General features: G+C 35.2%; 1 protein-coding gene across 1 annotated transcript in view; it reads right to left on the bottom strand.

The window, feature by feature from the left end:
* The window catches only part of CFAP47 (cilia and flagella associated protein 47), a 388870-nt gene that overhangs the window by 145931 nt on the left and 216660 nt on the right, over positions 1-26279 (bottom strand). The window contains exons 18-21 of the mRNA XM_018043692.1: positions 23029-23163; positions 18119-18234; positions 6721-6871; positions 3458-3546 (exon numbers count right to left, since the gene is read on the bottom strand). Coding sequence (XP_017899181.1) covers positions 3458-3546; positions 6721-6871; positions 18119-18234; positions 23029-23163 — 491 coding nt within the window. The remainder of the gene's footprint in view (positions 1-3457; positions 3547-6720; positions 6872-18118; positions 18235-23028; positions 23164-26279) is intronic.

The following is a 26279-nucleotide window of genomic DNA, read 5'->3' as shown; positions in this document are numbered from 1 at the left end:
AGGTTACTCTGTCCACAGGATTTTCCAGGCAAGAATACTAGAGTGGATAGTCATTTCCTCCTCCAGGGGATCTTCCCAAACCTGTATCTGCTATACTGGCAGGTGGATTCTTTACTGCTGAGCCAACAGGGAAGACCTAACAACGTGGTATTGTGCTCTATCTAAAACGTTTGTTAAGACTGCAATTCTCATGTAAAGAATTCTTAACATAGAAAAGAAAAAAGGAATACAAGGAAACTTTTGGAAGTGATGAGTATGCTTATTGCTTTAATTGTTGTGGTAGCATCATGGTACATGTATACATCCAAACTCATCAAATTATATACTTTAAATGTACAGTTTTTTACATACCAATTATACCACAAATGTTTTTAAATAAAGAAAAATAATAGAAAATATCAAAGAAACTAGAAGGGTCTTTGAAAATACCAAGAAAATTAACAAATCTTTACCTACACTGATCAAGAACAAAGCAGAGAAAAATCAAATTACTAAAATGAGGGATGGAAGAAGGGCCATCACAACTGCTTTTGCAGGAAAAAAAAAGAAAAAAACAAGGATTATAAGGGAATGCAATGTAAAATTCCATGCCAACAACTTAGATAATTTAGAAGAAATGTACAAATTCCTAGAGTGGCACAAACGACCAAACCAATTCAAGAAGAAACAGAAAATCTGATTAAGACATAACAAGTAAAGAGATGGAATCAGTAATAAACTAAAGTTCCCACAAAACAAAGCTCAGAGAAAGATGGCTTCAGCTGTGAATTCTAGCAAACATTAAAAGAATTAATACCAATCCTTCACAAATTCTCCCCAAAAATAGAATGGAAAGGAACACTTCCCAAATCTTTCTCTAAAGCTATTATTGGTGATATAAAAAACAGATAAATATACCACAAGAAAAGAAAGTAAATCCTGTGGTTATAAATGCAAAATCTTCAACCAAATATTAGTAAACCAAACTTTACAACATGTAAAAAAAGCATTATACAGCATGAAATACTTGAATTCTGCCAAAGAGGAATTTCAGATCTGGTACACAGAGGTGTGAGAGCTAATTCTATCTCTGTTAAATCTACACTGGATAGGGGATTAAGAAATGTAAACTACCATGTGTAAGTAAGCTATAAGTATATGTTTTACAGCACAGAGAATAGAACCAATATTTTATAATAACTATATATGGAGCATTATCTTTAAAAATTGTGAATCACTATATTGCATTTCTGAATATATAATATTGTATATCAAGCATATCTCAATAAAAAATAAATGTTTAAATTTAGACTGGGTCACCTTTTTTGTTAAAAGTGTTGTTAAATTTTGATAAAATAGGATCAAATCTGGTCACTGTGCTGCATACAATTTTTTGGAAAATTTTCTGAAATTTTAAATTTTATTTGAAAATACATTTAATATAAGATTATTCATAATAAAATTCTGATCATTTTTGTAAGCAATATGAAAAACTTGGTCACTTGTTTTATTGTTTATAACATTAAAATAGTATATGTGAATTATTTGGCATTAAATTTCCTCTCATTCTCTTTTATTGCATTTTATCTTTAAAAGTAATGTATGTTTACCATAAAATATTGATTTTACAGATTTTGTGAGTGGCCTTAAATTTTCATGATTTATATGACTATTACCTAAGTTTGAGGGCCACATTCACATAAGAGATGAAGGAGTCAAAAGACTCCAACAAAAAATCTTGTCCTCTACCAAACCATGCATTCCTCACAAGAAGGAACAATTTTAATTACACCTGAGATAAATCATAAAATTGGCTTTTCTGATGGCTCAGCGGTAAACATTCTACCTGCAATGTAGGAGCCACAGGTTTGATTCCTGGGACAGGAAAATTCCCTGGAGGAGGGCATGGCTACCCACTCTAGTAGTTCTGCCTAGAGAATCACACAGACAGAGGAGCCTGGCAGGCTACAGTCCATAGGGTCCTAAAGAGTAGGACATGACTGAAGTGACTTAGCACGCATGCATGCACACAAACCATAAAATAACAATGACATTTTATTTTTGGAGAAACATACAATTATAATATTCTACCAATGCTAGGAAATTTGGGATTTTCTTTCAATTCTACCACTAGAATAAGAGTTAACATATTTGATCTTGATTTTCTCTGAAGAACTGCAGTCAGTCATTTGGTTCATTAAGGGTATATTTTAATACTGGATTAATGCCATATATTCTGATATTTTTTTTGTTCCTTACATTCTGATATAACATTTTAATAAAATTACAGTAAATAAAATTCTCCCTCACTGAATATGGGAACCATAAATTCACCAATAACTTTTAACAAAAGAATTTTTGTTTTCTCAATAATAAATGATACTGTTAATAAGAAATTACCAAAATCCTAGACATACAGTAATTTAAAAACTGAAAATTATCAAATACTAATATAATAAGCATACATACAATTTCCAAGCGACACAAGTATTGTAAGAATTTGACTTTTAAAGTTGGTAGAAACAGCGTTCATAATTTAAGGAGTATGTAAGGTATGGAGGAGGGCATGGCAACCCACTCCAGTACTCTTGCCTGAAGAATCCCCATGGACAGAGAAACCTGGCAGGCTACATTCCACAGGGTCACAAAGAGTTGGACACGACTGAGCGACTAAGCACAGCACAAGGTATCATTAAGGGCTTTCCAGATAACTCATTGATAAAGAATCCACCTGCCAATGCATGAAACACTGATTTAATCCCTGGGACAGGAAGATTCCCTGGTAAAGGAAATGGCAACCCACTCCAGTATTCTTGCCTGGGAAATCCCATGGTCAGGGGAGCCTGGCTGGCTACAGTCTATGGGGTCGCAGAACAGTGGGACACGAGTTAGCAGCTAAACAACAACAATAAGGTACAATTATCCATCTTCTCCCTCAACATGTAAATATATAGAAAGATATTTTCTATTTGGGACCTTGAATAAAACTTAAGCATTTTATTGTCTTTTTATTCCAAATATATTTTGTTGTTATTGTTAAATGTAAAGATGTACAAATGAACATTTGATGTGCAGTTTTAATTAATCATGATGCTTTAGGTGAAAATAAATTTTCTGCTTGAATCAACATTTCACTTTTGGAAATTAACAGGAAGAAATTATAAGTTTAAAAGTCTATTACTTATAAATTTTAAGAAATTGAAAGAACTATACATTTCAATAAAGATAAAGCTTATTGGCAAAATTAATAAGTTTGACACAATCAGCATTAGCTTTGTAGAAATGAAACAGCATTTCAAGGAAAACTGATTTACCTTCATTATTTGTTCTATTTTATCTGCTGATGCTTATACATTTATAGTAATATAAATATGCAAAATTTCTCCTCAAAACGGTTCACATTTAAGAAAACTACATAACTTCTCTTAAGACTGGATATGGCTAATTGCAATGAATTTACACCAAAACAATAACTTACTTGAAGTCCCCAGAAGCTTGGAAGGGATTTTTAACTTTCACAGTAACTTCTTTCCATTTATAACATGGGGATTTGCATTTTATAGTTTCCTAAGGTAAAAAAGAAATAAAACATACTATATGATAATAACAAAAAAGAATATCCTCAACTATAAAATATAGGCTTAAAGTATCTAAAAACCTGTCCATTTAAACATTTCAGAGATTAATTTATATAAACATTATACTGCCAAAATCTGAGTGGGAAAAAATAGAAATAGATTTACCTCATCACTGATCCATAGCACTATGCTAACAACTGAATGATTTATCACAATACTGTCTCCTAAATTTATTTCCTTAAAAATCATTTTGTTCATGATTTTATATCTGCAAATTAATCCATCATATATATATATATGTGTGTGTGTGTGTGTGTGTGTGTGTGTGTGTGTGTGTGTGTATACCCCGAATACACATGACATAAAGAAGAGGCAGGTGTGTGTGCACATGTGCACACTGGTGTGCGAGTGCAAGAATATCTGTGATATCTGTGTTGGAACATGTGTGACTGTGGCATGCCTGTGTTTCTAATGCAGTGGCTGTATTGATATATTTTTACTGTAATAAAAGCACAAATATAAAACTTAAATTACTCAAGACTTCCATGAAAGAAAAGATTTTAGGAATTCCACACCTCTAGACTAATCAGGATCTTACCTTATTTCTCCATTATTATCCAATTATTTCCTGATGTCTAAGACCATGAGTGGCCAAATGGAGAAGTAAACAGAGATCATATAAGGTCCAAGTGTCAGCTTTTCTGCCCCAGAGCCATGATAATGACAGGCTAACACCATCCATCCATGTCTCTTAAACACACGTGGCAAAGCAATGTTTTTTACAGAGAATTTGTGTGAGAGTGTTGGGAAATGTAAGAATTCAGGAGGAAATCAGAAGATCACAATAGTATCTCAGTGACAATCAAACATGTGCTTTCTGTTCCGGGTGTCCTTATTGAATAAGCCATTCTGTCCAGGTGAGTGTCTTAATGCTCTCCTCACACAAAGTGGCCTTCTAAAGTCATTCTCTTTACCTCCCACTCAAGCCACTGCACACCTATGATTTTTCATAATCCATATGAAAATCTGGCAACATAAATATACTTCTTTGCCATACAGCCAAGGTAGAAAATAATATGTAGACAAACTAATGACTACACAAAGTCAATCATAATAATATCACAACTATTTTACAGAGATTTAAAAATCCTTCTCCCCCATCCTTTGAGGTAGTAACACTTTTAGAACTCTGACTGGAACATGATTACCTCTCACTAAATGCTGGTCTTAGCATTATCTTTGTAATGGATTTGCTCCAGAGTACCCTAAAGATAAACTGATAACTGTTCCTATCAGAAACAGAAACATTTTCTTTGCTATGTAAATCACCAAACCTTAATTCAAACAAAAAACAGACATAGGCCCAGGGAGTGCTTTAACTTAAATCACAAGTCTCCATGGTAGAAGGTCATGTAAATTGCTATACACATAGTGAATGACTCCTTGATATAAAGCACAAATATGATTCTAAAAAGACAACCTTAAAACAGTACTCAATACAAGTCTTTTCAAAATGCAGATGGCCAACAGGCACATGAGAAGATGCTAATCATAAGAGAAATGTGTATCAAAACCACAATGAGATATCACCTAGCATCTGTCAGAATGGCCATTATCAAAAAGAACACAAATAACAAATGCTGGCGAGGATGTGGAGTAAAGGATACCCTTTTACGTGTTGGTGGGAAGGTAAATCACCACAGTCACTGTGGAAAGCAGTATGGAGGTTTCTCAAAAGCCCAAAAATAGAACTACCATATGATCCAGCTATTCCACTCTGGGTATATATCCAAAGAAAGTGAAGATACTAATTTGAATAAATACATGCACCCCAACATTCAAGCAGCATTATTTACAATTGCCAAGATATGGAAGCAACCTAAGTGTCCATCAACAGATGAATGGATAATGAAGATGTGGGATGTATGTGTGTGATAATGAAGATGTGGGGTGTATATGTGTGTGTGTATGTGTGTGTATGTGTGTGTGTGTATAATACACATATATTATATTTATTTGTTTATATGTGTGTCAGTGTATGTGTGCTCAGTTGCTTAGTCGTGTCCAAGTCTTTGTGACTCCATGGACTGTAGCACACCAGGCTCCTCTGTCCATGGGATTTTCAAAGCAGAAATACTGGACTGGCTGGCTAGTTCCTTCTCCAGAGGATTTTCCCAACCCAGAGATTGAACTCGCATCTTTTGTGTCTCCTGCACTGGCAGGTAGACTCTTTATTACTAGCACCACCTGTGAAGCCATATATATATATGTATTACCTTTTTTTTTTTTTTTTTTTTTGCCATTTGCAGCAACATGGATGTACTTGGGCTTTGCAGGTGGTGCTAGTGGGAATGAGCCCAATTGCCAATGCAGAAGATACAAGAGATGCAAGTCTGATCCTTGGGTAGGGAAGATCCCCTGGAGGAGGGCATGGCAACCGCTCCAATATTCTTGCCTAGAGAATCCCATGGAAAGAGGACCTGGCAGGCTATGGTCCATATGTTTGCAAAGAGTTGGACACAACTGAAGCAACTTAGCAGCGGCAGGATGTATTATGGTAAGGCATTAGGGGCATTATGCTAAGTGAAATAAGTCAGAAAGAGACAAATACTGCATAATATCACTTATATGTGAGATCTAAAAAATGTAACAAACTAGTGAATATAATTATTAAAAAAAAAAGGAAACAGCCTCACAGATACAGAGAACAAATTAATGGTTACCAGTGATGACAGTGGGGAGGGGCAATGTAGAGGTGGAAGGTACAAACGCTTGGGTGTAAGATAGGTCCACGGATGCATTGTACAACAAAGGGAATATAACCAATATTTTGTAATAACTGTAAATTGAAAGTAATGTTTAAACATTGCATACAAAATTAATAAACAAAACCAAAATTTTAAAGTACAAGTCCTTTCAATTTCTATTATAAAATTGAGACTTATTTCCAAAGAAAGAGTATCAAAGCAAAAATATCAGAGATACAGAAACCAAAAACTGCACAAATGTAAGTAAGTACACATCTGTGTCTGTATATGCATATGATCTCAAAGAACAAGAGCTGCCAGGAGATAAAACTTGGAAGAACAGCTGTACTTGGAACACTCCATGGCTTGAGAAGAGAAGCAAAAAATATATCATAAAAGAGGTAAGATTTACTTACGATGGTTTTAAAATTGAGGACTTCACCCTTGAGAGCAAAAGTCATCATAGTACCTCCTATTCCATTCTTAGGTCTTGAAATTAATAGCAGTGAAGCTTCAGCAGGATGGAGGAAGCGACTGGTAAATTTCAGAGTGATAGTAATTTGGTTTCTATTTAACAAAAGGTAAAAAAAAAAAAAAAAAAAAAACTACTGTAATGAAAAAAGACAACAAGCATCTATCCAGTGAAGATCATATACCTAGTACACACACCCTGTAAAATACTCACTTCTACAGTAAAATTAAAGATTATTGCAGATTTTAGAAAGTCTATAATCTAGTTATTGCTGTTAGTCAAAACATATTGATCCAGTCTGTAAAACCTAAAGTTAACTTCCAAATGCATATATAATCTACCAAGTATTCGATTTTCTAGGAGTTAGCCACAGGAAATCATGTATGCATTTTTATGTGAATTTTATAGGACATTCTGGGTTACTGGTTAGGCGCATTCTTAGTTACATCAATGATTTTTGATTACATGGAGGAAAAATGAGAAAGACAAGTTCAAAAAAAATACTTCAAACTGTGGTTGAAAATAAAATTCAAACCTCAAATCAAAATAACTGCATATAAGTAGCATGACTTTTATTTGAAAGACAAAATTAAAGGAAAGAATAAAGAAAACATGTATCTCCTTTAATCTTCAACTTTCTAGTTTAAACCATTGTAAAACAGTTAAAGAATCTACGTACGGACTTGGAAACTTTATTTCCCAGTTTTTAGGGGAATGACTAAGCCATGGCACCCTGGCAATCTTGCATAATCACACAGGCCACAAATATGCAAAGTTTAACTGCAGAGGCTGTAAGTGTTGCCAGAAAGTTCTGTGATCCTCCCATAACATGAGAGCATGGAGTTTCAGGAAAAACTGCGACAAGAACATTTCTCATTTGCCTCTCTATCTTCCCTGAGAGTCTGTCAGCAGACAGTTTGCCATTGACTCCACGTAGCCCCCTCCAGCATAGAGTTACAGGCTAGAAAACTGCTTAACTGCAGCATGAAACTGACTGTCAGCAACAGGTGTCCTCCCACCCATGGTGCAGTCTTCTGGCCCCTTTTGTTTTGGCACCACTCTGCATAAGGGGCATGGAGATCTGCCCCTCTGGTAACTTTTGCTTTCACTGTTTATGTAAGTAATGAGCTCTCCGAATGAAAACTGGGCTCAATGTTTCTTTACTGGCTCAATCTTTCCGCCTTACTTTTCCATAGCTGTAGGTGGTAAACCTTGGAGACTTTTATCTTTGCTTTTTCTCTGACTTTTAGCATAGTTAGCACTATACATGGAGAAGGCAATGGCACCCAACTCCAGTACTCTTGCCTGGAAAACCCCATGAATGGAGGAGCCTCATGGGCTGCAGTCCATGGGGTCGCTAAGTTGGACATGACTGAGCGACTTCACTTTCACTTTTCACTTTCATGCATTGGAGAAGCAAATGGCAAGCCACACCATGTTCTTGCCTGGAGAATCCCAGGGACGGGGGAGCCTGGTGGGCTGCCGTCTATGGGGTTGCACAGTCAGACATGACTAAAGTGACTTAGCAGCAGCAGCAGCAACAGCAGCACTATACATCATATCACAGTTATTCTTTGCACAAACTATGATCTGTCATTTTCCCTTAGGATACACACAGTTGGGAACAGAAATGGCAATAGCTTCTCTCAGCATTACACTATGGCTTAACTTCCCCAGAATCTTTGAAGAATCTCTTTTGAATATGCAAGCTTAGGGTGCAGCATAGAGTAAAGTGAATGGAGGACTTTCAAAATCAATTAAAATATTCTCAAAATTGATTTTTAGGGAAAATTACAACTCAGAACTAGCAGGAATGGGAGAATTTTATTCAGATATAATATCACTAATCTCAACTACTGCAAAAGGACATTTTCATGACATATTCATGACATTTTTATGACTACTAAAAAGCTCATGTACTTAAATTTAACTGAAAAGAGAATATTTGATCTTGACATCTTCTTCTGGGTGTTTTTCAAATTCTGTGTTAGGATACCTGTGGTTTAGGATTTTTGTAGATATTCAAAAATTCATTACTAGGTAAAGCCATATGTTCAATTAAAATTTATAATGTTCCAGACTTTGTTTTAGGTTTGGGGGATAATTAGAAAAAAAAACACACACACTATTCCTGAACTCCTGGATCTTTAATTTTATATGACATGGCAGACATTAATTACATCATCATAAAATAAATGTGAAAACAAACTATGTATGTGCTATGAAGTGATATAAGGGCATGTAATAGAGTGTGATACAGTCTGAAGGGTCAGAGGAAGTGATATGTTAGGTAAGATATGGAGAATGACAATGAGTTAGGTAGAATTTGCATGGGATGAAAGAAGGCATCCAAGCACTCTAGTATGAGGAATTCTGATGATTTTAAATAATCTATCAAAGGCCAGTGGTGTTGTAGCTTAGAGAGCAAAGGTGTTAGTGATACAAGATGTGGATAAGAGCCAGCCATGAAAGGCCACATGGCCTATATTGAGATATTCAGTCAATATCATAATGGTGAGGGAAGCTATTAGAATATTTTAAGCCAAAGAGTAACATGACCAAATTTACATTAAAAACATTATTGCTAGTCTAATATAAAGGATGGACTGCAGAGAATCCTTTTAGGAATCAACTGTAGCAAGCTAGTTTAAAGGTGATCATTTCAATTCAATTGCTCAGTTGTGTCTGATTCTTTGTGACCCCGTGAACCACAGCACACCAGGCCTCCCTGTCCATCACCAACTCCTAGAGTTTACCCAAACTCATGTCCATTGAATTGGTGATGCCATCCAACCATCTCATCCTCTGTCATCCCCTTCTCCTCCTGCCCTCAATATTTCCCAGCATCAGGGTCTTTTCAAATGAGTCAGCTCTTTGCATCAGGTGGCCAAATTATTGGAGTTTCAGCTTGAACATCAGTCCTTCCAATGAACACCCAGAACTGATCTCCTTAGGGATGGATTTGTGGGATCTCCTCGCAGTCCAAGGGACTCTCAAGAGTCTTCTTCAACACCACAGTTTAAAAGCATCAATTCTTCCGTGCTCAGCTTTCTTTATAGTCCAACTCTCACATCCATAAATGACCATTGGAAAAACCATAGCCTTGACTAGACAAACCTTTGTTGGCAAAGTAATGTCTCTGCTTTTTAATATGCTGTCTAGGTTGGTTATAACTTTCATTCCAAGGAGTAAGCATCTTTTAATTTCATGGCTGCAATCACCATCTGCAGTGATTTTGGAGCCCCCCAAAATAAAGTCTGACACTGTTTCCACTGTTTCCCCATCTATTTGCCATGAAGTGATGGGACCGATGCCATGATTTTAGGTTTCTGAAAGTTGAGCTTTAAGCCAACTTTTTCACCCTCCTCTTTCACTTTCATCAAGAAGCTCTTTAGTTCTTCTTTGCTTTCTGCCATAAGGGTGGTGTCATCTGCATATCTGAAGTTATTGATATTTCTCCCGGCGATCTTGATTCCAGCTTGAGCTTCTTCCAGCCCAGCATTTCTCATGATGTACTCTGCATAGAAGTTAAATAAGCAGGGTCACAATATACAGCCTTGACATAATCCTTTTCCTATTTGGAACCACTCTGTTGTTCCATGTCCCGTTCTAACTGTTGCTTCTTGACCTGCATACAGGTTTCTCAAGAGGCAGGTCAGGTGGTTTGGTATTCCCATCTCTTTCAGAATTTTTCAGTTTATTGTGATCCACACAGTCAAAGGCTTTGACATAGTCAATAAAGCAGAAATAGATGTTTTTCTGGAACTCGCTTGCATTTTTGATGATCCAGCAGATGCTGGCAATTTGATCTCTGGTTCCTCTTCCTTTTCTAAAACCAGCTTGAACAGCTGGAAGTTCAAGTTCACGTATTGCTGAAGCCTGGCTTGCAGAATTTTGAGCATTACTGTACTAGTGTGTGAGATGAGTGCAATTGTGCAATAGTTTGAGCATTCTTTGGCACTGCCTTTCTTAGGGATTGGAGTGAAAACTGACCTTTTCCAGTCCTCTGGCCACTGCTGAGTTTTCCAAATTTGCTAACGTATTGAGTGCAGCACTTTCACAGCATCATCTTTCAGGATTTGAAATAGCTCAACTGGAATTCCATCACCTCCACTAGCTTTGTTCATACTGATGCCTTCTAAGGCCCACTTGACTTCACATTCCAGGATGTCTGGCTCTAGGTGAGTGATCACACCATCGTGATCATCTGGGTTGTGAAGATCTTTTTTGTACAGTTCTTCTGTGTATTCTTGCCACCTCTTCTTAATATCTTCTGTTTCTGTTAGGTCCATACCATTTCTGTCCTTTATCGAGCCCATCTTTGCATGAAATGTTCCCTTGGTATCTCTAATTTTCTTGAAGAGATCTCTAGTTTTTCCCATTCTGTTGTTTTCCTCTATTTCTTTGTATTGATCTCTGAAGAAGGCTTTCTTATCTCTCCTTGTTATTCTTTGGAACTCTGCATTCAAATGGGTATATCTTCCCTTTTCTCCTTTGCTTTTTGCTTCTCTTCCTTTCAATGTTATTTGTAGGCCTCCTCAGACAGCCATTTTTCTTCTTTGCATTTCTTTTCCATGGGGATGGTCTTGATCCCTGTCTCCTGTACAATGTCACGAACCTCCGTCCATAGTTCATCAGGCACTCTATCAGATCCAGTCCCTTAAATCTATCTCTCACTTCTACTGTGTAATCATAAGGGATTTGATTTAGGTCATTCCTTAATGGTCTAGTGATTTTCCCTACTTTCTTCAATTTAAGTCTGAATTTGGCAATAAGGAGTTCATGAACTGAGCCACAGTCAGCTCCCTATCTTGTTTTTGCTAACTGTATAGACCTTCTCCATCTTTGGCTTCAAAGAATATAATCAATCTGATTTCAGTGTTAGCCATCTGGTGATGTCTATGTATAGAGTCTTCTCTTGTGCTGTTGGAAGACGGTGTTGCTATGACCAGTGTGTTCATTCTCTTGGCAAAACTGTATTAGCCTTTGCCCTGCTGCATTCTGTACTCCAAAGCTAAATTTACCTGTTATTACAGGTGTTTCTTGACTTCCTATTTTTGCATTCCAGTCCCCTCTAATGAAAAGGACATCTTTTTTGGGTGTTAGTTCTAACAGGTCTGGTAGGTCTTCATAGAACCATTCAACCTTTCAACTTTTTAAAGGTACATTAGATTAGCTTGAAAGAGGTAGATAAAGGTAAGGATGCCAAATTTAAGATATACTGTGCAAAATCAGTAAGGCTAGGTAATGGATTGGCTCTCTGTGGAAGATGATGAAAAAAGGAGTTCAAGAATGACCATAATCTATGGGATTTCCATGGTGGTCCAGTGGATAAGAATCTGCCTTGCAATGCAGGGAATGCAGGCTCAATCCCCAGTCAGGGAACTAAGACTGTACATGTCATGGAGCAACTCTGTGTGCATGCTGCAACTACTAAGCCCATGTGCCCTAGAGCCTGTGCTCCTCAATAAAAGAGGCCACCACAATGAGAAGCCTGTGCACCACAACTTAGATAGTAGCTCCTGCTGGCCGCAAGTAGAGAAAGCTCAGGCACCACAACAAAGTCTCAGCACAGTCAAAAATAAATAAATAGATAGAAAGAATCTAAGGAACATGCACTTAGTAAATAAATTTATGGAACTATACTTAACTTTTATGAAACATTTAAAAATATAGTATCCTGTTTGTGAAGCCCATGGCTGGTATTAGAACCATCAAGATTTTGAGCTTCTCTTGAGTATAGATATTCCTTTTATAAAGTTTGTAGACAAATTTAAGCATGTAAATGACCAGGGCCTTTCTACGTGTGTTAGAAAGCTCAGAATCAAGTTGGTTGTCCACTTCAGGTATACGTCTTAGGTCTCCAGACATGTGTATCATAATTATGGACTTTATCTTAATTGTCTTACCATTTATTTTCTTTTTCTTCCAAAGGCCTACCCCTCATTTAAAAAAAAAAAAGTCTCCTTGATATTACATGTACCTCATCAACTACTTCAACTTGGCTTTTGGAAGATGGGGAATAAATATATGACACATCAATGTCAGTGCCCAGATGGCTCAATGAATATAATGAGGAAAAAAGAAACAGAATGGTTTTCTAAAAGTATACTTTCACTTTTATGACAGTCACTCTATGATTATAGCTAAATAAAGTCATCAAGTTAGATGCAGAAATGTTTGCTTATAAGCTAGTACAGCCATTTAATCTTTTCTATATAAATCATATCTCAGGGAATTTAAATTCACAACTGGCAGAAAAAAACTATTATTAATCATGATTTAGACAGATTCTAAGATAGGATGTGGTGCAACATAGATAATTATATAATATATGATAAGATAAACCTACAGATTTTTTAAATAAAATATTTTCTGAACCCTCTGTGTAAAAACCAAAGCTTTGAAATTAGTCTAGCTAAAAAGTTATTTTTAAAAACACTTAAAAATGGCATTGAAACCTACAAACTGAAATGCACCTGTAGAAGTGAATATCTGGTTTTCATATACATTGAGAATTAAGCATTACATTTTCTGGGAATCCTTCCTAAGAACACGGAGGTGCTTCATTTTTCCCCATTTTCCTCTCACTTTATACACACAGGATAAATAAAACAACTATCAAATTACATCCTTATTATGTATTTGCTTGTGTGACACTCTGCCAGATTATAAACCTTTGTGAGTAGTTTTGATATATTTTCATCTATGAATCACAGTACTTCAAATTTAGAGGAGGGATGCAAATACTTACTGACTGCTTCCTATAGGTCCCAGTTACAGTACTAGGTGCTGTCCCTATATAACTACATTTATTACTGAACACTATAGGCAAATATTCTGATCTCCATTTTCCAAATAAGAAAAATGAAGCTTGATATAAAATCTGTATGTTTCACTATTTAAGCCCAGTATTTAATTGTCAAATGACATGATAAAAGGGTTCTAGGCCACACTGGTATCTGAAACTCAGATTCACTGTCTCTCTCTCTAAGATAAATCTCATTAAGATTATAATAAAGATTTGTTTTTTAAGCTACTAGTTGAAGGAAACCATCGATGAGAATCTGTATAGAGGCTAATAAAAGAAACAAAGCTGCCTATAGACTCCTGGAGAAGCCATTTCCAGAAATATCTATGTAAATGGAGGGCGAAATGAGTTTCAGACAACCCTACTCTTCCGAAGGTCAGTGTATGATGTCAGGCAACTGGACATAAAAGCAATATTGTTTTTACCCTAAAATGAAGTTGGCCAATTGACAAACCTGTCCATATACAGAATCACAATTTACTTTTTTATTGCCATATTATTACAAATAAATGAATAAACAAGTATCACAAGTCATTTTAATAAATCCTTCAACATGAAACACTGAGACCAAGATGAAAAATCATACCAAATGACCTCAAAGAAAATAAAAATAATATAGGTAATAGATGAGAACATGAAAGTCAGAATGGAAAAGTCAGAGACATTTATGAAGATATTGTAACTCCAATTTAACAATGGGATGCTATGAAATAGATACCCAATAAAAAAAAAACAAAGTATTCTTACATATATATATATATATATATATATATGGAATTATCTATCTACCTACCTATTTGTCTATCTCCTAAAGGAAACAGTTAGAAATGAAGGCATGTTGATCAGGAGAGAAAAAACACTGAGCTGAAAAATGAGCAATGAGATAGGATACATAGAGAATCCAGTTAACAGCATCCAACAACCAAAGGCTGGAAAATGAAAACAGAGAAAATGGAGAAGAGAAAATGATGAAAAGTAATTTAAGAGAATTTTCCAAAACTTATTAAAAAACAAACAAACAAACCCTTATAATGAAAGGACTCACTGTGCTCCCAGTCAGTGAATAAAAGATCCTTTTTGATTCATTCTGGAACAATATCAGAACACAGTGGGAGATCCTAAAAATGTCCGGGGGTGTGGGAAAGCAGAATTATAGTAGAAATTACAGTATCACAAAAACTGAATACTATGAGGCAAGTGGAACAATGATCTCAACCTATAAGGAAAAACTCTTTCATCTTAGAAAAATACATGATGCAAAATTTAAATCAAGTGTAAGGGTAGTCAAAAAACATGCTTAAAAATCAAAATTTTGGCAAATTTACCTCTCCTATACTTTTTATTAGATGGTTTCATAAAGGAAGTTTTTAGTAAAGAATTGAGTACACTAAGAAAGAGAAATATATTAGTTTCTATCCAAAGAGAAATATAGAGTGTTCAATACTGACAGCTTTTCAGTAGGTCTGGAAAGCAATCAGCCCAAATAAGAACAAAAGGCGACATGTTCTAGACTGCGATACACTTGAAGGAAAGGTTTTACATATTTTTTTAGAATTTATTAATTTTTCTCAACTAAAATGGAGTCAAAAGATACTTTGTATCTACTGATAGTATACAAAGAAAATATTTACAAAACACATTTTTACTCTTGGAACAGAAATGAATAAAAGATAAAAATAGTGATGTTTAGTGGGAGGGTGATACATCTAGAGGGGTAAGTAAGCAACATCATCAAATATTATGTCAATATTATGCCATATGTCAAGACACTATTTCTGAGGTTGATAAAATAAAAATATTGGCAGGATATACAGATTATTTATATTTATGGAGATAATCATTGGAAGAATTAAAATTAGACATAGCTGAAAGAGTTAAAAGTATGCACTCAAGAAGTGCATCTCTAGAGATGGGAATATCAGGCAAGAAGGACTTCTTTGCACGTTAAACTTCCCTGCATAGTTGAATTGTTAAAGCAGGTGCAAGTTAAATTTTGATTTAAAAAGATAAAGAAATTGACAACAAGAATATATGTACATGTCAAATATGGTCAAAATATTGATGCAATTATATGTTATGGATCTGCAGGATTTCTTACAAACAGTTAATGCTATATTTTCTTTGAATGCCAAGGGCTTTGTATGAATATGATATACGCAAACACACACACAGTATGTACAGGTGTCAGTTAAAAAGAGTCTTAACTCTGGGTTTAGATTGGCTGGTTTTTAATCCCTATTTCACAATTTAAGAACAGGGAAAATTGGGTAAGTAATTTAATGTCTCTATGCCCAGTGTCTTCTTTTGTAAAAGGAGGACACTAATACGGTTGCCAGGATGGTTAGATATGAAAAGGTACTAAAAGTGTATATTTTATAGGTTTTGTACATAGCAAACATTTAACAGATATTAAATACTTTAACATTTGCATTTATAATACATTTATTGTGTAAATATTTAATTATGTATATGCTATAATATTCATATAAAAATACAAGAAAGAAATCAACTAATAAATGCATTTATCAGATAGAATTCTAGGTAATTTTAAAAATAATTTTCTGTAACAAATTTTCAGCAATGGAAGCATACAGATTTCATATTTATAGTCATATTTATATGAAAACTATAAATGCTAATTAAACTAACAAGACATATGGTCTTGGGAATTCCATAGCAGTTCAGTTGTGATTTCACTGTTGTGACCTAAGTTTGATCCGCCATCAGGGAATGAGGATACTGTAAGCTGTAGAGCACAGACAAAAAAAAATGGTCTTAACCTAAAACATCATAGGTCTAGTGTGGTTCTTAGAAAGAATTTTCATGTAATGAGAGCTTTGAAACACTGGAACAGGCTATTAGGTTTATGAAAGAACAAAGGGTGGGGTAAGGTGGGGACCTTAATTCTTTTCACTTATTATTACTTATTATTCACTTATTTGAAGAAGGGAATCACAACCCACTCCATTATTCTTGCCTGGAGAATCCCATGGACAGAGGAGCCTGGCGGGCTACAGTCAATGGGGTTGCAAGAGTCGAATATGAGTAAGCGACTAAACCACCACCACCGCTCATTTATTAGCATCCTATTTGAAGGGCAGAGAATAGATCTCAACGATCAAAGTACTGAGGGAAGACAATGGTACTCTGACAATGTCCAAAAGAACTACTATTGCTAACACTGTGTTTTATAACAGATATATAAGAAGTATAATTTGGAAGATGACTGGGATGTTTTTACAAGGAGCTTTATTCTGGGATTTGATTTATAATATAGATACAGATAAGTGAATAAATGTTTTTCTCATATTTAATTCAATTTGGATGTAGTCCCAATGATTAATAGTCATATTTTATAAATTATATACTCCTTAGCATGGGGCAGCAACTGAAGAAAACTAACAGTGGCTAATGACATCAGCCAAGGGCAGTATAGCAACTGGATTTCTTTTCATTTTAATACAATTAAAACTGGCTGCCCCTTCCAATTATTTCTGTGTTTAACACACTAGCATAAAGACTATAATATGAAAAGTAATTCAGGTTAACATATAGTTCAAAAATCAGAAAGATAACCAAAAGGATAATTAGTAGTTATGATCTATTGTTTTGCACAAAGAAAAAAATAATTGAATACAAAGGCAATGACTAAAATTCAATACTGGCTAAAGTCCATTAGTGGTTATTATATTTGTCAACCCTTGTGATACTGATACAGCTATTCTCACATCATCCTAGTATTATATTAATATAATAAGAGTATCTGCCATCATTAACACTTATTGGCATATGAATTAGGATTTGTTGATCCAAGAGGAGTCACATATTATGCTCATTTAATTTCTTAAGACTATTCTCTGAGGGTTTCATTTGTTCCTTATTTTGGGGAATGGACTAGTAGTAGAAACATTAAACAAGTATCATGTGAATAGAATTAAGTAAAAATTAGACTTTTCAGACCATCACCACAATGTGGGAGAGTGTATGTATGTATGTTTGTATACAACAAACATTGATATACAATGATTATGAAGGGATAGAGAAAAATGACAACACTGGGGGTATCTTTGAGGTAAAATTACTAGCTTTTACTTTTATTTTTCTTCATATTTTCATAGCTTCTAATTTTTTTACAATGAGCATATAGTGCTTCTATAATTAGAAACAACTAAATACATATATATAGCACACACTGGTTCCAGTTTCCTACAGGAAACAGAATTGTAGTACATAAAGAACTTAAAAGAGTTATTTTCTATGGACCATATGCATGCAAAATAAACTAAAATAAACATATACATAAAAAGCAGCTCCTTTATATTGTTAGAATTGTTTTCATAAAATTGTTGAGAAATCTCACTAACATTTAAATAATTTATCTATATCAGCAATGGTTATCTTTTTATTACATATACATAGCTATTAAAAATAAATCCAGGTCATTCTTTTGTAATTATAATGCACATTAAATCTCTAGGGTTGATGTATTCAATGAAGCAAAATTAAAAGAAAAAAAAAACAACACACTTACTTTGCAGAAATTGTCACAGTGTTCCCTGCTTGGGAGAGGGAGAAGTCACTGGCATCTCTTCCGACAATTGTAGCACTATAAACTAAGCTTTTCAAGCTTGGATTTTTCAGCTGAATCTATGTTGAAGAAGAGAGTATAAATGAGATCATGAATTTTAAAGATATACAACTTAACATTTCTTATTTTTATCAAAGAGAATCATATATTTTTATCATGAAAATACTTACCCAAGTATAGTAGCTGGAAGAAAGCAGTTTATATTTAAAGACTCTGTGTGTGTGTGTGTGTGTGTGTGTGTGTCTGTGTGTCTGTGTGTGTGTGTCTGTGTCTTCTTTTCTTCAGAAGTAGGCAAAGAGAAGACGCTATCAGACAAGGAAATGACAGATGTAAAAACACCTGATCATCAAAGATTTGAAATCTAAAGTTAGCAACTTGGATTTTAATCTCACTGCAAAGGGAAACCTTTAAAGAATTTTAAACAGATTCCAATTTACAAAAAGGTTACTCTGGCTGCTCAGTGTGGAAAGTGTTATAAGGAGTGGAATCAGAAGTCCAGGCTGAAAACAATGGTGGCCTCATCTAGAAGTGGTAGTAGAGTTAGGGGTTGGCTTCCCCTTCCTTCCTGATGTCAAGATAAGGAGAATATTTGAGAATGAGCTACTTCATTTTTAGAGAGCATTTCATAAGAAATGTGAGTATATAAGTATGCAAACTACAATGGGGATTTTAAAATATACACATTAGAAAGACACAAAGTTATGGAAAGTATAGACCCAGAGGAAAGAAAATATCTGAGAGAGGTGGATGGTTGGCCAAATTAGAGTAAGGAAAGGGCAATGGAACTTAGGCAGGAACTATAGTAAGGAGCTATAGTCATAGTTCAGGAACATAGTCAGAGATAGAGTATGGCAGACATCTGTTGAAAGATAAAATTAACTAGTTTTATATTTCAATATGAACTTTTGTAACCAGCAGGACAAACATGTTGAGTTTCTACCCTCAGTTTACCCCTAAATTTGGGGCTTTCATGTTGATAACCTGCTTATGGATCTCAGTAACAATGGAGGCAAGACTACTCTAGTGTCCTATTTTTGTACATATATATGTGTGCATTTAAAATATTAATTAACAGATCTAGTGATTTTAAGTCACAGGGAGCTAATTTCCATTTTCTGGAAGGAAATGTTGAAAATAATAATAGATTCACTATGAACTATTATTGGTTTATAGTCCTGGAACTTAGATAATCAGCCCTGAGATCTTAAGGTAGCTACTCCTTCTCATTATGTCACCCTGCTTATTGAACTTATATGCAGAGTACGTCATGAGAAATGCTGGGCTGGAAGAAGCACAAGCTGGAATCAAGATTGCCGGGAGAAATATCAATAACCTCGGATATGCAGATGATACCACCCTTATGGCAGAAAGTGAAGAGGAACTAAAAATCCCCTTGATGAAAGTGAAAGCGGAGAGTGAAAAGTTGGCTTAAGACTCAACATTCAGAAAACTAAGATCATGGCATCTGGTCCCATCACTTCATGGCAAATAGACGGGGAAACAATGGAAACAGTGACAGACTTTATTATTTTGGGACTCCAAAATCACTGCAGATGGTGACTACAACCATGAAATTAAAAGACACTAGCTCCTTGGAAAAAAAGTTATGACCAACCTAGACAACATATTAAAAAGCAGAGACATTACTTTGTCAACAAAGGTCCATCTAGTCAAAGCTTTAGTTTTTCCAGTAGTCATGTATGGATGTGAGACTTGGACTATAAAGATGCTTTTGAACTGTGGTGTTGGAGAAGACTCTTGAGAGTCCCTTGGACTGCACGAGATCTAACCAGTCCATCCTAAAGGGAATCAGTCCTGAATATTCATTAGAAGGACTGATGCTGAAGCTGAAACTCCAATATTTTGGCCACCTGATGGGAAGAACTGACTCATCTGAAAAGATCCAATGCTGGGAAAGATTGAAGGCGGGAGGAGAAGGGGACGACAGAGGATGAGATGGTTGGATGGCATCACCGACTCAATGGACACGTTTGTGATGGACAGGGAGGCCTGGAGTGCTACAGTCCATGGGTCGCAAAGAGTCGGACACGGCTGAGCGACTGAACTGAACTGATACAACATATATATAATATAATAATCACATGTATATATCACATATATGACATGCACACATGTATACACATATATACATGTGTATATAAATATATTTATAGAAAAATAAGTAAGTAAATAAATGATGCAAAAACACTGGGCTCATCTGTGGTCAGATTATTCCACCCAACTCCAGAATTTCATGTAGGGGTCATGTGAGTGGTAGGGAGAAGAAAAAGCTGGTCAAAGAAAGAAACCAAGCTTTGGACCCTCAATTCTCCTTTTGCAATGATAGCCATTATTTAACTACTGTGTTCCTGTGTAAATTTTGTTTCAGAAAGAAAAAAGAAATAGTTCAATTACTTTGAAAAGTTTCTCAGAAAATCACTGAACTTGACATTTTTTCACTGATCATTGTATTGTTTCATGGTCCCAGTATTCTATTTGTGACACATAGCTACAGAATATACTTTTTCAATTATAGTAGCCATTTCTTGAGATTTTTCTTTATACTGGGAGGTCAAAAAAGTTGACAACAATGACATTTCACTACTTAGGCACTGACATTTATAGTGTTGATGCATCTGGGTAAACTACACCATAGATTCTCAGCAATTTCCAAATCAGTGATTTTCTTGAATGAAATTTAGAATCAAAGCTTGTTGTAACTGATGTTCTATTTTGCATTTTTATTCATTTTTTATTGTTTCCTTCAAAAGATGTTCCTTACATTTCTGAAAAATAAAAGCTCTATGTGCAATCTCACCTATAAGCTTAAAGTGAGAATATTATTCCCAATAAGGAGTTAAATATGAAAAGAAATTGTTTCCATTCTAATGATTTAATCTGATTTTTAACATCACTAATAAAATCTATGTTTAAAAATTAGCTTTTTCAACATAATCAAATGACATAAAGAAATTCAAACATGTGTACAGAATTAGAAAACCAGTAACAATACTCAAATGAATTAAATCACTGTTTAAATCTAATTCAGACCCCTCCTAACTTCTGCAGGCTTAAGCAAAGCATTTCTAACTTTTTAGAAATTTGAATCTGAAATCAAAAGTCCACCCCACTGTAATTACAGCTCTAGGCCAGTTAGTACCCAAGGCCCTTAAATATCATTGCACTTAATGAATTACTGTAGTGAATAGTGTTGAAAAAGTTCTCTGAAGAGTTTTCTATTTCTTTTTCCAACAAAAATAGGAATAATTCTTTTTTAAAGAAGATCATATATCAATGTTTGCTAACAGAAAATCAGGAGGAATGGCTTTCCTTTCCCTAAATTGAGCCTTTTACACTGAGACAAGTATCTGAGTTTTTTCTGCTTTTTAACTGAATCCTTATTAACCATCACTCATACAGTCAGAGGGTACATTGTTATTTTCTCAAAAAGGATACATCTACAAATCACCAGGCTATAACTTTTGAAGACCACATATGGACATGTTTTGCATTGAAAGTATAAAATTAACACACCCCACACCCCACCCCCATATTAGGAAGATCTCCTAGGGGACGAAATGGAAATCTATTCCAGTATTCTTGCCTGCAAAATCCTATGGAGAGAGGAGCCTGGAGGGCTACAGCCCATGGGGTTGCAAGAATCAGACATGACTGAGTGACTAAACAACAACAACAAAAACTTAATATGAAGAGGAATACATAAAACAGCCTGAGGAAAAGGAATAAAAATGATCTGACCAAAGAGATAAATTAACTTTTGTACACAGTAAGATTCTAACAGCCTGTACCGTGCAGAGAAAGAAAAAAGATTTCATAAAATGTTCAACCATAAAACTAGTAGAAGGAAAAGTCTTGGACAAATATAAGAAATAAAACTATATGCTAGAAAATATTTCACAAGTATTCATATGAAACATATTGTTTGAAAACCAAAGTTAGGTTGATGATCCCTGGCAATATATTTCTCAATCAGAGAAAACACTTGCAAAACATGGACATATTTATATAAATTCATTATGGTCACAGGACTTAAAATTTCATTTTCAAGTTTTCCTACATATTAAAAAAAAATCCCTGTTATGCAATTAGTAGCTCCAGCATATATACAATCTTTTAGTGGGCATTAATGGAGACCCTGATCAGGAGTGCTTTCATTATTACTTCCCTTTCCATATCCTTATTTTGAACACAATCCATCTGGATACGTGCATGCTGTTCTCAGTTGCTCAGCTGTATTCGACTCTTTGTGACCCCATGGACTGTAGTCTGCCAGGCTCATCTGTCCATGGGATTTTCCAAGCAAGAATACTGGACTGGGTTGCCATTACCTCCTGCAGGGGATCTTCAAGATCCAGACAGACCTGTGTCTCTTATGTCTCCTGCATTGGTAGGTGGATTCGTTACTACTATGCCACCTAGGAAACCCATCCTAGCTTGAACAAAATCCATCTGGATGCGTAAGGTTCTCTAAAGGAATGCCAAGCATACTCTAATCACGTTTCTACTTATAGCATCAAGTTCTCTTGTACATGAAATGGATCTCAACTTTCCTAAAAGATTTGCCCTTCAAAGTGCTTAACTTTCATTTTCTATCTCCTCATTTCATTCTTCAGATGAATAAAAGAACCATTATTTCATTGCAAGTAGTGATTACTATGAAGGAAAAATCCTCCCTTTCACACTGCTATACCTTTGGTTTAGAAGGAAAAACATTTGTTAAGGCTTATTTTATCATACTGATATATTTGTTCATTTTGGGTTGGGAGAGAAATATCTAAAACCCACATAAGTGTGTAATTCCACATATATTTTGATCTCAAAGATATTCTTACCTCTCTAAACACTGTGTCATGTAGAGTACAATGAAAGGGCACCACTTTCTTGGGGAGACATGTAGGAAGTCTTTCATACATGTAGACACAAAACATGAGCATCTGGATTGGATTGGGATCACAGATGTCAGTAGCCTAGTTCCAAAGAAGAGAATTATAAATTACAAGATATACAAATAAAATATATTAAAAGAGCTAAAGCCCAGTACATCAACCACTTATTACTTAAAACATCTTAAAATGCTATTGATTGACACTGACACTGAAATGTTGCTATGAGCAAACAAAATATTGCTGTGAATCAGAATAGCTTGACCTATGTGTTAGAGGATGAATCAGATGTATCATAAATATATGAATGACCTCACAGCCTCAAAGACCCCATAAAAGCTAGTCAGAGGTCAGAAGAATACTATGCACTAGAAATATGGACAAATGTGATTACAATATCATCCATGACTTAAAGTGTATAATGCAGTAAAAGATAATAGAAGTAGACAAACTACTGAAGTAAAAGACGGCTCGAGGTGTTTTAAACAAAAGCCCAAAGGAAGAGGTGACACGTGAGATGGCCTTGAAGAATACTTGAAGGGTTATAAATAGGTTGGTGTCTGGAGTGAGGAAAAGGTATATCTTATCAGAAAAGTAAAGAAATCTTGGGCAAGGATATAGGGAGTATAGTATTCAATTGGGAAAGAAAAAGTACAATTTGAATCACACATAAGATCAGAAGGGACAAGTGGTAGAAGAAAAGACAAAGGAGGGCAACAGTCACATAGAGGAGGGTGTGAATATCAGGAAGAGGGACTTGATTTCGGAACAAGAAATAACACAAGAGCAACAATGCATGCAGATCAGGTGGGTCAGGGGGAGGTGGCTGGAGAAGTACTTATCCTAGAACAAATCACAGTATGGCAGAAAACACAATTACACTGATAAACGAGACAAATTAGTGATGGTTGTTGGCAGATATCTGAGATAAAATCCAGAATTATAGAGGAATAACAGCAAGGACAATCAACATAGCCAAAATGGGCATTGAGCCCAAAATGTCAAGTCAGGAGCAGAGGAAGAAGGACTATTTCTATGAGTATATGTTGTGCCTATGATCTCCTAGCAAAAGGCAGAGGTAGTGGGGAAGAATTATTCATAGCAATAAAGTACTGGGATTGGTCTGAGGCCAAGACTCAAAGACATATAAAACACCACTGACACACAAGCATCTCTGTCATTGTCGGTCAACAGGGACCTCTCTGCACTTTCACTGGAGATCTACTGTGATTTAATAGTGCACATTCAAGTTAGCAATTGAAAACGGTCTGGGCCTGGCCTGGAAATGCAAACAGTGCCAGAACTCAGGATACCAATGGTTATCTGGAACTAAAGCACCCGACTGAAATCTGGCAGCAGTTATAAGAAACTACTGAGACCCCGTTGATCATCTGCTAGTACACATTCCCAAATATAGTCTTTCCTTTCTTTGGAAGAACAGAAAGTTTATTCTTTCTTGTTTTGTCAATAAGCAGTAAGGCTAACCAATAAAGGTACCTGGGAAGGGGATTATTACGGGAAAAAAGTGGAAGAAGTTGCCAGTCTTGGCAGAGTAGAAAGCTGCTAGTGAGGAAAACTGAGACATATATCAGGACCCCAAAGTTTCTCATCCGTATTGTGACATCTCACATGTCTTCACTGAAGACAATGTTAGTCAACATATACAGGATCATCATTCAATGTAAGAACAAACTAAAAAATGGAATACAGAGTTTAATTTCTACAAAGTGAAGGATATAGCCCTGAATGATGGGCCAGCCTCTGGGTGTAAAGAGAGCTCTCTATGGTGATGGGAAATGTATTCATTGGGGAAAGGGTAGAACTAGTGGCAGGATACTCTGGGCCCCAAGTCTGAGGTCTGTAAAACTCCTTTGAACACTATTTTAGTTACTACAGCATAAAATATACAGGTAGCAATATAAAACTATTCCAAAAGTCCATCTTTGAAAAATATGTAATAAGGCAGTATTTTGGAAATGAAAAAAAATGTTTATCTTAATTGAAAAAAATTGATAATTAGAGTGAAAAACTAGAGAAAAGATCACTCTTAGCTTTATGATAAAGTTCAATGAAAATAATCTAAAGAAATTGCATTTTAGTCAATTTTAGGCTTAAAAAGCCAAATGTCAAAATAAGTTATGTTTGTTTAAAACAAGATTTTCATGTGAAATATATTTCAAAGATACAATCATTACTTTCTCTACACAGTCCTAACCTAAGGAGAACTTTACTTATATTTATCCATTTTTCTCCTGATAATATTTTCCTACTGAACTAACAAAAGACAGGGAATTTTTGTAATGCCATAACAGAGGAAAATGGTGTAGTAAAAATCTAGTAAGCTAAACCCACATCCTGCTACCACAAAGTACCATGACCTTTACCAAATCAATTTGTTTCCCTAGGTCTCAGTGTCTGCATCAGTAACAAGAAGAGATGAAATGGTCCTGGAGCTTCAGGGTGGGTTTAATTTGCTATGACGTCAAGATATTCCAGCTTCCAAACTAGATACCAATCAAAACTAGTAGTACCCAAAGACATACCATAATCTGACACAGAACACTACTGACTGCCTTCCCAACAGCATTTTTTTCCCTTCCTACCAAGAATCTCAATTTTTGTGGCTCTTCCATTACTTTTATCAAACACTGGTTTAACTATAAGCATGAGATGCAGTTATGGTCAATAATATGCAATAGGATGTATACTGTGGGACCATTGGGAAAGTTTACGTAAAGGAAAATGAGAAGCACAAGAAGTGGTACTATTCAACCAGACCCAAGAATAGCTTTATAATGGTGTTATGTAAGAATTTCAGTAGGAACTTTGTAGTTATTAGTGCACATGCTTAAAACAAAGCCAATAGGCTAAGAAGAACTGAGCAAAAATGAATCTTTGATAATTTTGTTGATGAAATGAATAAATATCCCTATAATATTTTACTGCCTGATTCATCTTATATAAAATATAGAATATATTATTAAAATTCTTTTATTCATGAATTGTTGTTAAGACTGAAAGCATCCAAGTTGACATAAAGAAAAAAAAATTAGAGACGTTAGATACCTATTCACCCTTAGCTTCCATCATTACTCAGTGAATTATATATAGTAGAATCTAAGTATTAGCTATACCTATCTATCTATCTATATATAAATATCTCCATGTCTCTACATGAGGGAATAAAAATACATTCTATG

This window comes from Capra hircus (assembly GCF_001704415.2).
Source record: "Capra hircus breed San Clemente chromosome X unlocalized genomic scaffold, ASM170441v1, whole genome shotgun sequence".
NCBI lineage: Eukaryota > Metazoa > Chordata > Mammalia > Artiodactyla > Bovidae > Capra > Capra hircus.
This window is presented reverse-complemented; position numbering and strand designations above follow the sequence as displayed.